Genomic DNA, 17084 nt, shown 5'->3' on the forward strand with positions numbered 1-17084 from the left:
TTTTAATAAAATTGGCTTAATTTTAAAGCTACTAGAGTTGAAGCAAGTAGATAAAAAAGATGCTTCACATTATGTCTTTTTTTTTTTTTTCGTTTATCCAAGACGTGTAGCCATAATTCATCTGACCAAAAAGTATTTATTTTTTTACTTTGCGGGTATGTTCCATGACCTGAATTACGAGCAAAATTCTGGATGAATGTTCTTGAAAAGGAAAATTATTATAGTCGAAAATGAGATATGATGTTGGATAAAAAATATATCTATTTATATTTTCAATGGAATTAATTATTTAATTGTTAGAAAAAATATTTCTATGCAAAAAATTTATGAAATTATGCTTCTAGTATTTAAACAATACCTAAATATTATTATCTTTAAAATTTCAAAATTTATTTTCACGTATTTTGCTTTTTTTTTTCAATTTTATATTATCCATGACTTGCAGACAAAATTCCCGACTTTTCTTTGCAGGTCATTTTTGATAAAAAAAATATTTCCAAACATAATTTTCATAAAATTATGCTTTTCGTATTTAGACAATACCTAAATATAATTATCCAAAAAATTTTAAAACGTAATATAAATTATTATCATTTTTTTTTTGCAATTTTATTTTTTTCAAAAATTATTTATTTTTTTCATTTAAAATTAATAGATTAAAAAAAAAAAAACATGACGAGTAAAGAGATGTCCGTCTAAAATCTTCTTTAATGTTTCATTAGCTACTATTTCTCTTTCACAAGACAGCAAAAAAAAAAATAAATAAATAAAAAGAAAAAAGAAAAACGACACTAATGGATGTTTGATGTAAAAAATTAAAATCTTGACAAAGTTATCAGAAACTCTTAATGATTCAAGATTATAATTTCCTTTGTATATAATTTTACATAATATATTGTTATCCGTTAATAGATTGTGGTTGAAATATATCAAGTTGACTGAGTACCATAAGAAGTTGTAAACAATGTCTTGATAAATATATATCTTGTTAGTTTACACCAAGACAAAACTTGTCTTAAAGTTTCAGCTAGTATTATGTTTCCCTGAATCGTTAAATATTATAAAAATCCAACAGTAAAAGTAAAGATACTATAAAATTAATAAAATGTCTTGTTTTATACACAAGCACCACATAAATTTTTTTATACTTTTGATAGTAAAAGCTCATCATACAAGGTCAAAATGTGTAAGTACATTTATACGTGAGCTCAACTCAAATCGTAAACTCTATTGACTGCTCCATGTGTCTTGGAGACCGATCATTACAAGCTGATATGAACAAAAACTGTCGTCGTTTATATATAATATGCTTGAATGTGGTGTGATGCATGCTCAACATTTTGGGGTCATTGAGGCAAACCACGAGTAATCCTATCGTTGGCCATTATATCCATGAAGTAAATACCATTGTAGAGAGTTAGAGACAATTTACCAGGTTAACATTTTCATGATTTTCCATGTTCTAAAATTATACAACGATTTAAAATTGAACGATTTATTTATTTTTTTTTTATATTTGCTATTTGATTTCTTTCTCGAACGAATCTAATGAAATCATTAATTACATGAAGTAATACCTCAAATTTTTTTCATCTGTGTTTTGATTTGTGTACATAATTTGACAGGTCACGTCAGCGCGAAAAAAACAAAAAACATTTAATCATATAATTTAAAATTATAAAAAAAATTAAACTGTAATTAATTTGAAATAATCGAGAGGAACCATACGGGCTTTCGCCGGAGTTTTGAAATTTTCAATTTTCAATAGAACGAATCCGTGACTAAAAATCATATTTCATAAAATAATTATCTGAATAATTTATCATTTAGAAAGAATACACATATGAATAATAATTCATCATCATTAGCAGCTAGAAAGCTACTGGTAAAGTGGGCAAGCCTACTGCCTATTGTGCGTGAAGGTAGGCGTTCCAATACCATCAGATGTGCTTCTTGAAGTAATCAGATATTCAATATTGTTCATGCTTAATGGAAACATGAGCTGATTGGAAACATGTCTTCCACTCTTTGATCGAAGGTTTTGACGCAAATATTTTCTGGTACTGAACGAGTTGGTCGGCCACCATAAAAAACCTTCTCTCCCTCATTCTGTACCGGGAAGTATTTGCCTCAAATGCCCAAAAATAATTTTTTTATTTTTGATTTTTAAATATTGCAACAATACCTTAAATTTATATTTCAAATTTAATAATTATTTTTTTAATTAATTCCAATTAAAATATAATTATATTATAATTTTTTTCTCCAACATAATTTACATTTAATGTCTATTTACATTTTACCTTTCGTTTAATTACCGACATTAACTTGAACGTAATCACTGCATTACTTGCAATGTCACGTTAATTATCATCGTTATTTTTTCTTAATAATAATAATAATCCTTTAATTAAGAAGATTTTTTATTTGAAAGAGATTATTATCATTTTGAATGCTGGACATTGAAATTCTCATATTGGTATTTATCGAAATACGATTTTTATCAGATCAGACATTTTCACAGCTTTTTATATTTTGTTTTATTTTTTTTTTTGCCTTTGTACAACTGGCAGACGTGTGTGCATTGTTGTATAAAAATTGAACCGTTTTATTTTCTTCAATAATAGGCTTTTGTTTTTCTTCAAAGTGAATTGGATCAATGCCAACCACTATTATACATTATTATTCCTCGGGCGAGATTTAAGATTCTTTGTTTTCACAGTCAAATTATATATCTATATAACTTGAAAATAATTGCTTTAAATTTTTTGTTATCGATAGAGAAAATTGTTCATATTATTTTATTTTCATATATAGAATTCTTTTGTGTTCATCAAGTTTCCTTTTTTTTTTTTTTTTTCAGTGAATAAGTTGATCCTTATTTCTAAATAAATATGAGAATAAACTCTATCAATCAAGGCTTTGCTGAGTTTGAAATATATACATTATATTTGTTTCGGTCAAGGTCAAATCATAGCTTATATTTTTTCAACAGCCAAAGATATTGACTGTATTTTTGTGAGGTCAGAATAAAATCCGCATCTATGAATAGCTTATATTTTTTTTGCTGTCTTTTCCACAGTATTTTTAACAATCCTTTTTTTCATCTCATACATCTTCTCGACTCAGTTCATTTCAGTAAATTATATTTCATTTAAAAAAAAGGCATTTTTACATTTTATAAATAATATTTATGTGACATATCGAGAAATATAGGTACCTGTATATTTTTTATTTTTTTTTTTGAGCTTTATATTCTGTTGCATATCATTGGTTGATAAATTTCTCTGTATAAATCTATAGATATATATATTAGACTTGTCCTTTTCGAATGGGGTCAGACAAATTCAGTGAGAATTATGTGATCGATATCAACGTGGTTATCCGCGACATCGCCGTCGTTTCATTTTGTACATTGACAACCGACGTAGCTACGACCATAGTAATGCAATTAAATCAACTATCAAAGTAAACTATGCATACATTCGTGTTGCACATGTGTGATTGTACTGCTTTAATTATCATTGGCAACACACGCACATATTTAATTGACTCGTTATTATAACTTGAATTGATATTGATGACAGAATTTCGTGCAAGTAAAATATTTTTATTCTTTTATAAATATAAATTAAATATTTTTTATATTATTTCTAAGTTAAATTTATTTTTAATGTTGACAATAATTATTTAGAAATATTTTTTACTCTTGGGATTAATTGGATTAATATTGATGAATTTTGTGCAATGGGAAAATTTAAAATTGAATTATTTTGTTTAAAAAAAAATATTATAAATATTTATTCAAATGAATTCTATATTTATCTAATTGGAAAATTATATTTTTAATAAATACAAAATACTTGATGAATATTATAGAGCATGCTGCTTTTATTAACCAAATTAACTGCAAAAAACATAAATGCAATTAACGTATATATTTAATCTAATAATTAACATAAACTAGATTTTTTATATTTTTTTATATTTTAATAGTAAAATTAAATTTTAAAAATTTCATAGGATTTTTTTTTTTCACAGCTTGTTATATTTTTTATCATTTTGAATATTTCTTTGGCTGTATTACTTGTTGGGCTGATTACTGCATCTGGGCATTGATCAAGTTTATCAGTGACACATGTTTCTAACTTTTCAAGTCGGCTAAAAAATTAAATTTAAATTTTCCATTTAGTTGTCTATTTTTAAAAAATATTTACAATTAAATTTACCTGCAATCTGTGGAGTCAAGTAAATTTTGAGTTGGTAAAAAATAATTGCCCATCACGACAAGTTTACTAACTAATTCTACTTCAGCCCAAAGACACTCCAATACATGTGTAATTTCTTTGGGACAATTATTTGCACTTATTGCTATGCCTAAACAAAAATAAAATTATTATTTCAACTTATTTTTTATTTGTTTTTTTTGATATTGACCTTTTAGAGGTGCTCCTTTGTCTTTGCAAATGAGATATTCAAATTTTTCAAGCAGCTCAAATGCCTTGATTTTTTTTCCATCGTTACAAAAGTCAATTGAAGTGGTAAAATTATTTAGACACTCTTGATATGAGTCAAATGCTACACAACATGATTCTGCATCTTCAGGGTCAAGTGCCATCTTGTAATAAATTTCAACTAAAGAAAAACCTTGTACATTTCCAATGCAAGTACGCAGTTCATTATAAGAATTATTTTGCTTCGTGTTAAATTCTATATCAAATTCACTTTTGTTACAAAAAGTTCTCCATGAATTTTTGGATATTACTAGAACTTCATCAAATCTTGTCACGTCAGTCCAAAAACATACACCTAAATATTGAAATAAATTAAACAGCAAATAATTGTATTATCAAAAATAAAAATTAATTATTTAATCATACCTTTAGCAATTAAAACTCCAGTTAAAGTTACAAGCACAATATTTATTTTTAAATTAGCCATTATGTTTAATGTTCATGTGCGGCAAAAGGACAATGAACAATGAAAAATTTTTCTTCATTTATATTACATTTTAATCTCTCGAATGGGATAACCTTTAGTTTTTTTTTTTTTGTTAATATATTGTTTTTGTGGTGTGTAGTTTATCATTCGATTAATCACTTGCTTCCAAAAATAAAATTATAAATTTAATGTTAACTGGTAAACACATGTCACGAAATTTATTGGAAGAAAAAATAATCTCGATACAATTTTATAAATAATAGCTCATGTGTCGTATCCCAAGTCCACTTTGACAATATCTTGAGTTTTTTTTATTTTCCAAAACATCAACATGTTGATGAAAATAATTAAAATTTATTAAATTAAAATAAGACAAAGATTTAATATTATTATTTTGGTTTAATGAATTTTTATTTAAATAATACAAACTAATAAATATAAATAAATAAATAATTAAAATTATTAAATATCTCTAACGTTTTGCATAAAAAAAAATAGTAAAATATATTTAATTTGTTGACATTAGGAAGACATATTTAAAAGCCAAAAAAATAATCATTTAAATTAAACTCTAGACTCTCTGGTTTTTTCATAATTAAATTCAAATTAAATTTTAAAAACATCATAAAAGTCTTTATGTTCGCAGCTTGTTACATTTTTTATAACTGCAAATATTTCTTTGGCTGTTTTACTCGGTGAATATGATGATGTTTCATCTGAGCATTGATCTAATTTACCAATGACACATGTTTCTAATTTTTCTAGTCGACTGAAAGGGGAAATTTAATTTTAAATTGATTATTTATTAACAATATTTACATATTATTAATAAGAATAAAATTTACCTGCACTCGTTGAGATCAAAGTAGTCACGAGTTGGATACAAAAAGTTGCTCATGGACACAAGTTTTAACAGTAGCATCAATTCTGGCCAAATGCATTCTTCAATTTGTGCTTTTTCTTTGATACATTGTTTTGCATTCCATATGCCTAAATATAAAAAAAAAAAACAAAGCTATTATTCTTCTTATAATTTTTAATCAATATTTTTTTACTTTCTTTTGTTCTGACCTCTTAGAGCTTTTCCTTTATCCTTGCATACAAGAGGTTCAACTTTTTCCATCAATTCAAAAGCCTTATTTTTTTTTCCATCGTTACAAAAGTCCAGTGATGTGGTAAAATTATTTAGACATCTTTGAAATGAGTCTAATGCTTCACAGCATAGTCCCTCCTCAGTGTTAATTATCGTCTCGTTATAAATATCCATTAACGAAGAACGTGATTCATTCTCAATACAAGTACGGAGTTCACTGTAGGAATTATTCTGCATCGTATTAAATTCTATATCAAATTTACTTTTATTACAAAAAGTTCTCCACTCAATTTTTGATTCTGCTAGATAAGCATCAAATCTTTTCCAATCAAATAAATAACATACACCTACGAAAAAACCAAATGAAAATTGTTTTATTACCAAATGAAATAATGAAAATAAATTATTTACTATCATACCTTTAGAAATTGAGACTCCAGTTAAAATTACTATGACAATATTTATTTTTAAATTAGCCATAGTATCTAATTGTACATTTACAACAACGACAAATGACAGAATGAATTTTTTTCTTAATTTATAATGCTTTTTAATCATTCAAATATGATAACCCCCAGCTTGACTTGGTCTTGTTGGTAAACAACATTGTTGTTGTGCCTGCTTTATCATTGAAATATTTACTTGTCTTAATTTTTAAATCAATAAATTCAATGTTCATTCTAAATACTACTTCAATGACTCATCAATTGACACAAATAAATATTAAAAATATAAATGGTATTTAAATCTACATCAACTTGACACAATTATTATTACTCTGTAATTTTTTTCTCATCATTTTTAGATGCTAGAAAAAAATTCAGTGGCTCAATTAAAATTGAAATAACGAAAAAATTATTAATACAATCATTTTTCATATTATTTTTCGTGAAATTTGATATTTACCCTTAAAAATAGCGACAATTTTATTTTGAAAAATAAACCCTTGGGAAATCTTGTAAGCTATCTAGTGAGATCAAATCACGAAGCTTGTATTTCTCATCGATAAACCTGACTCGACACTTGGACTTGACATCGAGTAATGTACATGAATAAATGACCATGTAATTCTATAAAATTATTATTTAAAAAATACAAAAAATACTGTGAGTTGTTTGAAAAACTTAGTCAGCTAAACATTGAATGATTTTATCGGGATGTTTTTATTTTTAACAATTTAAAATGGCTTAACACTGAATGTATTTTGATGGAGGTTTTTCTGTTGGTGGCTTATCGTCTGTCTATGTAAACACTTATTTGTTTTTTAGTTGAGCCATATTGGGGATTTGTCAATCATACAGGGATAAAGTTTATTTTAATGTTTTGTTTTTATTTTCATGTTTGTACAAGTGTGCTGGGTTTGTGTGTAAACCAACAGATCGATGACCCTTTGATATACCCTTAAACCATAGCCCACTTGTTTTCTCTCCCAGACTTTGCTCATTATTTCGATCATTAGTTTTACACTTGAATACTCAGTGTAATTATAGTAGAAAAAATAAAAAGACACAAGCTTTAACTAGTTAGATCTAACTAAAATAAATATATATATTTTCTGCTTTTAATTTTATTTCAAAAATTAGGAGAATAGTCTTTTTTTTACTCAATAAATATAGTTTGAATAAATTTAATTTTTTGAAAATTTCTCCTACGAAAATGCGTCGGTAGATATTTTTTAAATTTGCAGAGCTAATTAAGACTAATTTCAACTAATCTTAAAAAAATTCTCATCTTAGACCAAGCATTATTTTTTCCGGAATACCATAAACTCTATTTTCTAATTTTTAATTTTTTTTTCATCTAAAACCAGCTGTCCATCACGTTACATATTAAAAATAAATATTCAAATCAAAATTTAATTTATAATTACTTTTATTATAATTAAAAAACATTCCATTTTATTTTTAAATCAACTTTTTTTTTTTTCACTCGGGTAAATGTTTAATGTATATTTTCCGCAAACCGGTGATAAGCCATAAAATAATTAAAATTTAATTGACATGATAACCCGGTGTCAAATTAACAATACAGAAAAAAAAAAAAAAAAATATCTCCATTTTACAAGGATATTACATATTGTGTCAAATCAATATTTCAGTTAAAAAAAAAAAATTAATCTACGATAAAAAATGATAAACTATTTCCATGTGTTTGACTGTGATAACAAGGTTAACGTAAAAGGCTGATAATATATTTTTCGAGTAGAATTTTTAGTCGTCTATTTTTATACTTATATTAAATTCAAAGATAATCGTCATTCTCTCAATCCATCAAAAATAAAATTCGAAAATTCAAGGCCGTTTTATTTTTTGATTAATCAATAAATGTAAAATTTTTTTTATCACCAAATTATTATTTTTTTACAATCAATATTTATTTTATCTTGATTCAATTTAAATTTACAATCAAAAAATATATTTTTTATAATTTTTCATTTTACAAATATTGTTGTACAATTTGCCGATTGTTACAAAAATTTTAATGCATTAAATTTAAATTTAAGGTATATTTTTTTGCCTTATTATTCACTTGAATAATTTTTTTTTTTTTTTTTATTAAATTCAAATTCATATCTACTGGGTATTTTATTTTTTTATCTTTATCACAGTTTCCTTTGCTACATCAAAACCAGCTGACTTGCTGGGTTCGTTATCTATTATTAAATTATATTCAGCGTGTGGTAACGAGGCTCTCCGAGTAGCTTTGAGTCTCCATTTTTATTTTTTTTATTTTTATCACATTATCAATATAAAAAAAAAAAAACTTGTCGATATTCTATATACACTACTGCGTGTTAATTATATTATTTTTTAAATTATTTAATTTTCAATGTTACATTCATTTTTTTTTTTGTTGACAAATTGTCGTAAAACAACCTTTTGTTTCAAGTGCACTAGTAATTTTAATATTTCTTTATTTACTGATGAATGAAAAAACAGTTGAAAAATAAAAAAAAAGCTCATGTTTTATTGATTAGTTGTTCCATTACAATCAACACTTGACACACTTTTATTTTATTCTATTTGTCTTTAAAAAATTTTGATGTATTCTTTTGTAAATTTGTCTGAATTTTTATTTGTTTCTTTGAAGATGATTTTAAAATTTTATTGATACATACAATTTATTTTTTATATTTTTATTTTATGGTTATTTGAGTTCTGACGGTTCAAGAGTGTTTGAGTGTTCAAAGATAATTATTGTCTGGCCTGGGGTGAACAATGAGATCCTTGTTCAACATAATATTCCAAAGACAATGCTTGACTATCCTCTTCATCACTTATATACAATACATGAATTCAGGATAAACTACTGCTTTCATTGTACTATTTTTTTTTTCATTTTAAAATTTATATTTTCATATGTCAAATGACAATGTAAATCTCAAGATGTTCGTTAACAAAAATTTAAAATATTCATAAAGTTTTTATATAAAATAAATCTAAACTTGTATTTTACGAAGCAAGAATTTTTTTCAATATATTTATCAGCTTTAATTTATATATATTTTATAGAAAAGGTAAATTAAAGTTTTTTCATAATAATTTTAAAATTTATAAAATTACAAATCAAATAAAAATTTAATTGAGTGTTTTATAAATGAAAAAATAAAATAAATTAAATACTTTTTACATTTAACTTTTCAATTCATCTAGATGTTTATTAAAATTTAATTAATTTTTGCATATAATTAAATTCGTTTTATTGATTTATTTTAAACATCACAAAAATAAAATAATGAGAAATTATTTTTCAAAGAAATAGAAACTTAGCTACAATTTTTTATTATATTTAAAGATTCAATTAAACCACAGCTTCAATTTGGCTTATTTTTTTTTCGTTAATTTCACATCTAGTTGTATTTCTTGCCAATGAAAATATTTCTTGAATAGTATTTTCCAGTGAATATGTTGATAAATCTTCTGTTGAAAGCAAAAACATTGTTGGTACTTCGTCTTGGCATGGTGAGATGCTTTTACTAACACATGTTTCTATTTCTCGAAGACGCCTGTAACATAAATCATCAAAAAATTAAATTAAATTTTCTATTTATTCCTCTTTTTTTTGCGTTGAAATATTATATAACTTACGTGCAATTATCACTGAGATAGCTGAATGCATTCAATGCTTCATTTACAGATGGTTTTACATTTTTAAATGTTTCAAGTATGTCTTTTTCAGTTTTGAAACAACTATTTAAATCTTTACGTTTTCCGATACATTTCATTCTAGAAAGTACACCTAAACATAAAAAAAATAATTCAAATATTGATGTGATTTTTTTTTCTCACAGATCACAATTATTAATTGTATATTTCAATTAGTTTTTTATATTTTTCTTTTTATTTCTACTCACTTTTTAAACGTCCTCTTTGATCATTACACATAAGATCACGTGATCGCCTATCATATTCATAGAATCTTTCAATTAAATTTTTTATTTTTTGATCGTAACAAAAATCAAACCTTTTTGTCATATTGTAAAGACAATTTGACACTAAAGGTCCAACGTCACATGCAACTTTGGATATTAAATTTAAATCTGGACGTTGATTTTTAATTAAATTGTGGTTAATGGTTGCAGCTATCATACTTTCTTCAATACAAATATTAGCTTCGGTTACACTGTTATTTACCAGTGTATTAAACTCTGTATCAGATTCATTCTTGTCACAAATAATTCTGAACAGCTGATCCGATCCTTTGAGTCCACCAAGAAATCGCTGTGAATATAAACACGCAGCTGTAAAAAAATTAATAGTTATTATTGAATTAAAACAAAATTAATATAATAACAAATAAAATTAGCAATTTAATTATACCTTTCGAAATAAAAACTGTAGCGACAATCAGTAGAATAAAATTTATTTTTAAAATAGCCATTATGTTTGACTTGACCGATGGCAAAGAATGATGCAAAAAATTTTCATCAACTCAATTTATATTAAACTAGTATATTAAATAATTGTGGAAATTTATTGCGTGACGCAGTGACTTATGTAATCATTGACAAGTTCAAGTAAGTCAGTTGACTTAAAAAATAATATATTTATATTTATCTCGTCTATTAAATTTGTTTCCTTGAAATACCTTGTGTACATATATTAAACACATGTTTTCTTCAGTTAAATAATACATACATATTATTTTTATATTTGAGATTAATAAAGAGGTCAAATAATAAACTTAGATATAGATTAGAGAAAAAATATAAACAGACAATTTTATTCTTGACTATGATGATTCTACATTAAAATACATTTTTGCATTTTGATTTTTATTTGTTAAATTTTATACAGAGCAATTTTTTTATTATCATAAAAATTATTATTATTTATTTTTTTTTATTTAACATTTATCAAAATAATGTTTTCCTGTTTGGAAAAAAATCTACAATAATTGCAACAATTACTTGTTTTTTTTTATAATAATTAAAATTATTTTATTTTCATTCAAGTAAAAAAAAAAAAAAATACACCAATAGTCCAATGAAGTATACAAAAGAAATTATTTATCATTTATTATTTCATTTTTTTTTTAAAATAATTAAATCGTGTTAAATCTTTTTTTATGATGATGATTTAAGAAGTGATTGAATAATTGAAACTTGAGGTTCTTGAACTTCGTTATTTTTGCATTCCATAACATTTTTCAACAATGAAAATATTTTTCTAGTTGTATTTTCCAGTGAGTAAAATGTTGGTGAATCTTCTGTTGGAATTTGTACATTTTCGTCGTCACATTGTGAGATTTCTTCAACAATACATGTTTCTATTTCTTGAATACGTCTGTAATAAATCATAGAAATATTCAATTAAGTTTTTTTATACATTTCTTTTGTTTATAATATTAAAAATAATACTTACGAGCAATTATGAATAAGATAGCCGAGTGGGTTTGCTGATTGAATTTCAAATGGTGATGAATTTTTAAATTTTTCAATTATATCTAATTCTGTTTTGACGCAACTCTTTAAATCTGTACGGTTGCTGATACAATCCATTTTATCGTGTATACCTAAAGAGACAAAAGAATTTTCATTTCGATTAATTGTAAATTTTGATTAGTAGTATTTTTTAAAATTATATACTCACTTATTATTCGTTGTCCTTGATCACTGCACATGAGAACGTGAAACTGATCAAGAAATTCTAAGCTTTTTTCACTTTGTTTTAATTGAGTTTCATTGTAACAAAATTCAAATGATTTTGTCATATTGTGGGAACACTTTATCATTGAAGGTGCAACATGACATATTGATTTAACTTTTGAATTAAAAGATTTGAAAATGTATAGATCATCGTTTTCAGCTATAACACTTTCATTAACACAAGTCACGAAATTGCTTAAAGTTTCATCTACGAATACTGAAAATTGTGTATCAGCTTCACTTTTGTTACACATTGTTCTCATTTGCATTTTTAACATGTCGAAATCTTTAGACGCTAATGCTGGATGCAAACATACAGCTACAAAATACAGACAAATAAAATCGAATAATTAATAATTTAAAAAAAATTGTAAATGAAATTTATTTATAAAAAAATATACCTTTTGAAATGAAGACTGCAGCGACAATCACAAAGATAAAATTAATTTTTAAAGTAGCCATAACGTTTGCTTATGCGTAGACAACCACCGGTAAAAGAATGATATAAAAAATTTTTTTTCAAGCCAATTTATACTGATTTGAAACAGCCCAAATGTGATAACTCATGCGATAACCCCGAACTAGTATATATATTTGTTCACGGTTTTCGGGAATTCACGTGACGCAATGACATGTGTAATCATTGGAACATTTACTGGATATCAGTAGCCTCGAAAAATAATATATTTATCTCATCGAAAAATAAATTCGTTTCCTGGAAATACACAATGTATATCTATTAAAAAAATATGTTTAAATGAGATAATAAAAATATATTATTTTTATGTAAATAAAATGTTAGAATTATTTTATATTTGAGATAAATTAAGAATTATTTTTATTTTTTTAAATTATGTAAATTAGATAAAAACTGTTGAATAATTAAATTTTAAAATAGCACATAATGTTTGTAATTGGAGAATGACAAACAAAAAAATTTATATTAATTATTTAGGGCCTTTCAAATATTATATAGTTTTTGATTGAACAACGTGACAATGACACATCTAACTTGTCAATTATTTTATATTAAAAAAATTATTAAATTTGAATGAAAAAGAGGAGATCGTAATTATCAGCTCGTAATATTTTTAAGGTTGAATTTTAATTGAAAACGAGCACATTGGCGCGCTATGCCTTCTAAAAGGTTCATTGTTCATTGATTTTATAAACACAAGTATTATCATAAAAAAAAAAAAAGAATGAATAAATTGACGAAAAATTTTTTTAATTTATTTATTTACACATAAATCACACAATTCACACGTAATTTTTAGTCTAATAACATCGAGATTACATCTTTACTGAAGAAGTTGTGCTACCTTAATATGTCAATTTTAAAAAAAAATATAAAAAATATTTTAAAAAATTTTGTTTTTGAATTATTTCTTCACACATAAAAAACACATAATTCGCACGAAATTTTAAGCCCAATTGCATCAAGATCTAATAATTATTAAAAAAGTTGTGCTAGCTTAATATTTGAATTTTTTAAAAAAATGTAATAAAAAATAAAAAAAAAATTTTCTTTCAAATTTATTTCTTCACACATAAAAAACACATAATTCGCACAAAATTTTAAGCCCAATTGCATCGAGATCCGATGATTATTGAAAAAGTTGTGCTAGCTTAATATTTGAATTTTTTAAAAAAATGTAAAAAATAAAAAAAAAATTTTCTTTCAAATTTATTTTTTCACACATAAAAAACACATAATTCGCACAAAATTTTAAGCCCAATTGCATCCAGATCCGATGATTATTAAAAAATTTGTGCTAGCTTAATATGTCAATTTTTAAAAAAAATATAAAAAATATTTAAAAAAATTTTCTTTCAAATTTATTTCTTCACACATAAAAAACACATAATTCGCACAAAATTTCAAGCCCAATTGCATCAAGATCTAATAATTATTAAAAAAGTTGTGCTAGCTTAATATGTCAATTTAAAAAAAAAAATATCAAAAAAAATTTTGTTTACTCGCTTTTTTTTGTTGTTTTTTCGTTGCTAACGAAATAAATAAAAAAATAATAGAAAAAGGCAAACAGAAAGAAATTTGTATGAGAGTAAGTGAGAAAAAAACAATGACCAATAAAATGTTCGGAAGACCGATGATGTTTGTCCTTTTTATATTAGGATAATTAAATTAGATACCGAAATAAATTAAATAAGTAATCACTATCATTAGCATTGATTTGTGTATTTTTTTTTAAATTGAAAAATTGGCAGAACAATTTGTTGACATTTTGTCCAAGTTTATTATTTTTTTTTTAAATTTCTAAAATAAATAAATAAAAACAAGCGTATCACAATTTTTAATAATATAAAATTTATTTTTAATTAATTATTTTATTTTACAACGACATATTTAATTGCCATTTTTTTTTTTTTTTTATAATTTACAATTTAAAGAAAAAATTAAATATTTTCATTCTTGGATATTGGAAAGAAAATACATGAAATCAGGTGAATTTTTCAAAACAGTAAAAAATTTTTTAGCACTAACTGATGGTGAAAAGAATGGATCAGTGCTTGGGCATTGATCTAAAGTACTCAATATACATTTTCCAACTGTTGAAAAAAAACTGTAACATATAAAAGTAGATATATATTATAAAATATTGAATTTATATAAATTTTTTTAAATTTTTTTATATTTTAAAAATATAACTTACGTTTCATTGATAATATCCTTTAGAAGATAGCTCACTGGTCGCGAAAATATTTCAGTATAACATTCAGCATCATGGAAGCTTTCTGTAATGCAAACTGATTGTTCCACCAAGACTAAAAAGAAAAATTATATTTTAGTTATTATAATTTATAATTAATGAAATTATTTTATAAAATATTTACCAGCAATTCTTTTTGCATCCTCTGAACACAAATAACCAGTAAAGGAACGTAGTGCTGAAAAAAATAAATTTCTTTCAACCAGTGATTGATTTCCACAAAAGAGTACACTGTTTGAAAAGTTTTTAAAACATGTGATTAAACGAGGCGAAGCATCACAAAATAGTAGAAAATCAAAGTGATGTGGAGCTTTTGCATTCTCTCCACGTTCAGATAATGCCAAGGAAATAGCTTCAGTTTCACATTCTTCAAATTTTTTCATTGACGAATGGAGTAAATGATCAAATTCTGCATCGGATTCATTTTTTCCACACCTATTTTTCGATGCTAAGTTAAAAAAGTCATTTTTTATATCCTCAAGTAGACACGTGGCTATAAAGAATAGAAAAAAAAAAAAAATTATTTTTTGTTTAGCATAAAAAATAAAAGAAATTATGATTTTTATCAAAATAAAAAATAAGTTTATATTTGGAAAAAAATATATTAAAATTATAAATAATTTAATAAATTACAGTACCTTCAAAAATACTGGTTAAAGCGATGATGGCAAGCATCAAAATTCCCTTGTTAAAAACCATTTCACAAACGTTTACAAAAAAAAAAAAAACAATTATTAATTTATATATTTAATTTGATTATTTATATTGACAGTAAATTATTATTTTAAATTAAATTTCAAAAAATAAAATGATGAAGTTTAAGCAAAACGTTACTGCACCCGACCAGTGCAAACTTTGTACTGATGGGATTTAAATATTATATTTTTTTTTTCTTTCTCTGCCTTGTATTACTAGTTCGAGAAATTTTTTTTAATATACAATGAACCACGATAAGAGTAAAACTTCGAGAAAATAGCTAGGTGGGGATGCTTACTAATCGTTTGCTTTTTTTTTGCAAGCCATAGGAAACCAGCTTGAGAATGTCTTTTGATCTTCGTTCTTTGCATGTGTTCATAGGGTGCATAGGGCGTTTATTAAATAAAAATTATTTCAAATCATATGTTTATTTGTTTGCATAAAAATTCTTCAAATTTGTTGGCTTAAGATATTAAAAAATAATCCGTTTTCTCATTTGAATAAAAATATAATATGGTTACAGTATTTATTTCTACATCAGGACAATAATAATTTAGTAATTACTATCATTAGCATTGATTTGTGTATTTTTTTTAAATTAAAAATTTGCCGTTGAATCAATTGACATTTCGTCAAGGTTTAGTTTTTTTTAATATTTCTAAAATGAATTCATTATTGAACAACAACAAACGAACAATAATAAATACTTAAATTCTAGCAAATGGCGAATTATAAAAGAAAAAACATGGAGATATACAAATGTCGCCGCAATAAAATTCAGTACATTTTGTAGAATGGACAAAAGTCCATATTTAGATTTTGGATCTTCGAAAGAAAACACATAATTATTGAACTTGAATAAAAAAGAGGAGATAGTTCGTAATATTTTTAAGGCTGAATTTTAATTGAAAATAATTAAATTAGATAATGAAATGAATTAAATTAGTAATCACTATAATTAGCATTGATTTGTGTACTTTTTAAAAATTATAAATTGGCAGTTGAATTTTATCCAGGATTAGTTTTTTTTTAATATTTCTAAAATAAATAAATAAAACAAGCGAACAATAATTTTTAAGAATAAAAAATTTTTTTCATTAAAGTAATTTATTTAAGACATATTTAATTATCATTTTTCTGATTTGCCAAAGTATATAAAAAAACCAAGAGGCAATAAAAAATATCACCGCAATAGAAGATAATATATTTGTTAGAGTGGAAATAAATTGTAGAATGGATGCAAGTCCATTTTCAGATTTTGGATATTCAAAAGGAAACACATAATTAAGTGCAGCTGAAAAGAATTTATATTTTGATTTGCTACTCCATTGGGTGCCACTCCATTTTTTAGTTAGATTAAACATTAAATATAACTTGTGGAGATCTAAATATTTTAAAACAGTAAAAAATTCTTGTGCACTCGCTGATGGTGAAAACAGTGGATCGGTCGTTGGACATTGATCAAGAATATTAA

The 17084-nt window shown here is 24.4% G+C and overlaps 5 protein-coding genes across 5 annotated transcripts; all 5 read right to left on the bottom strand.

Annotated features, from left to right (window-relative positions):
* Positions 1–3891: 3891 nt before the first annotated feature.
* LOC122856655 lies at positions 3892–4992 on the bottom strand. The gene is made up of 4 exons (XM_044158399.1): positions 4881–4992; positions 4438–4809; positions 4230–4377; positions 3892–4161 (listed from the first exon to the last, which is right to left on the bottom strand). The coding sequence occupies exons 1-4, from the start codon at positions 4939–4941 to the stop codon at positions 4002–4004; spliced, it is 741 nt and encodes a 246-aa protein (XP_044014334.1). The 5' UTR covers positions 4942–4992; the 3' UTR covers positions 3892–4001.
* A 472-nt stretch (positions 4993–5464) lies between these two features.
* On the bottom strand, positions 5465–6538 carry LOC122856656. Its single transcript, XM_044158400.1, has 4 exons — positions 6454–6538; positions 6013–6381; positions 5787–5931; positions 5465–5710 (listed from the first exon to the last, which is right to left on the bottom strand). The coding sequence occupies exons 1-4, from the start codon at positions 6512–6514 to the stop codon at positions 5548–5550; spliced, it is 738 nt and encodes a 245-aa protein (XP_044014335.1). The 5' UTR covers positions 6515–6538; the 3' UTR covers positions 5465–5547.
* A 1851-nt stretch (positions 6539–8389) lies between these two features.
* Positions 8390–10958, bottom strand: LOC122856653. The gene is made up of 4 exons (XM_044158397.1): positions 10855–10958; positions 10389–10775; positions 10123–10273; positions 8390–10040 (listed from the first exon to the last, which is right to left on the bottom strand). The coding sequence occupies exons 1-4, from the start codon at positions 10913–10915 to the stop codon at positions 9836–9838; spliced, it is 804 nt and encodes a 267-aa protein (XP_044014332.1). The 5' UTR covers positions 10916–10958; the 3' UTR covers positions 8390–9835.
* Positions 10959–11600: 642 nt separating this feature from the next.
* LOC122856160 lies at positions 11601–12669 on the bottom strand. Its single transcript, XM_044157854.1, has 4 exons — positions 12584–12669; positions 12127–12501; positions 11899–12049; positions 11601–11820 (listed from the first exon to the last, which is right to left on the bottom strand). Exons 1-4 carry the CDS (start codon positions 12642–12644, stop codon positions 11601–11603), a joined length of 807 nt encoding a protein of 268 aa, XP_044013789.1. The 5' UTR covers positions 12645–12669.
* A 1941-nt stretch (positions 12670–14610) lies between these two features.
* Positions 14611–15640, bottom strand: LOC122856161. The gene is made up of 4 exons (XM_044157855.1): positions 15553–15640; positions 15039–15407; positions 14858–14969; positions 14611–14767 (listed from the first exon to the last, which is right to left on the bottom strand). Exons 1-4 carry the CDS (start codon positions 15611–15613, stop codon positions 14611–14613), a joined length of 699 nt encoding a protein of 232 aa, XP_044013790.1. The 5' UTR covers positions 15614–15640.
* Positions 15641–17084: the final 1444 nt, after the last annotated feature.

This window comes from Aphidius gifuensis, linkage group LG5 (assembly GCF_014905175.1).
Source record: "Aphidius gifuensis isolate YNYX2018 linkage group LG5, ASM1490517v1, whole genome shotgun sequence".
NCBI classification, from domain to species: domain Eukaryota; kingdom Metazoa; phylum Arthropoda; class Insecta; order Hymenoptera; family Braconidae; genus Aphidius; species Aphidius gifuensis.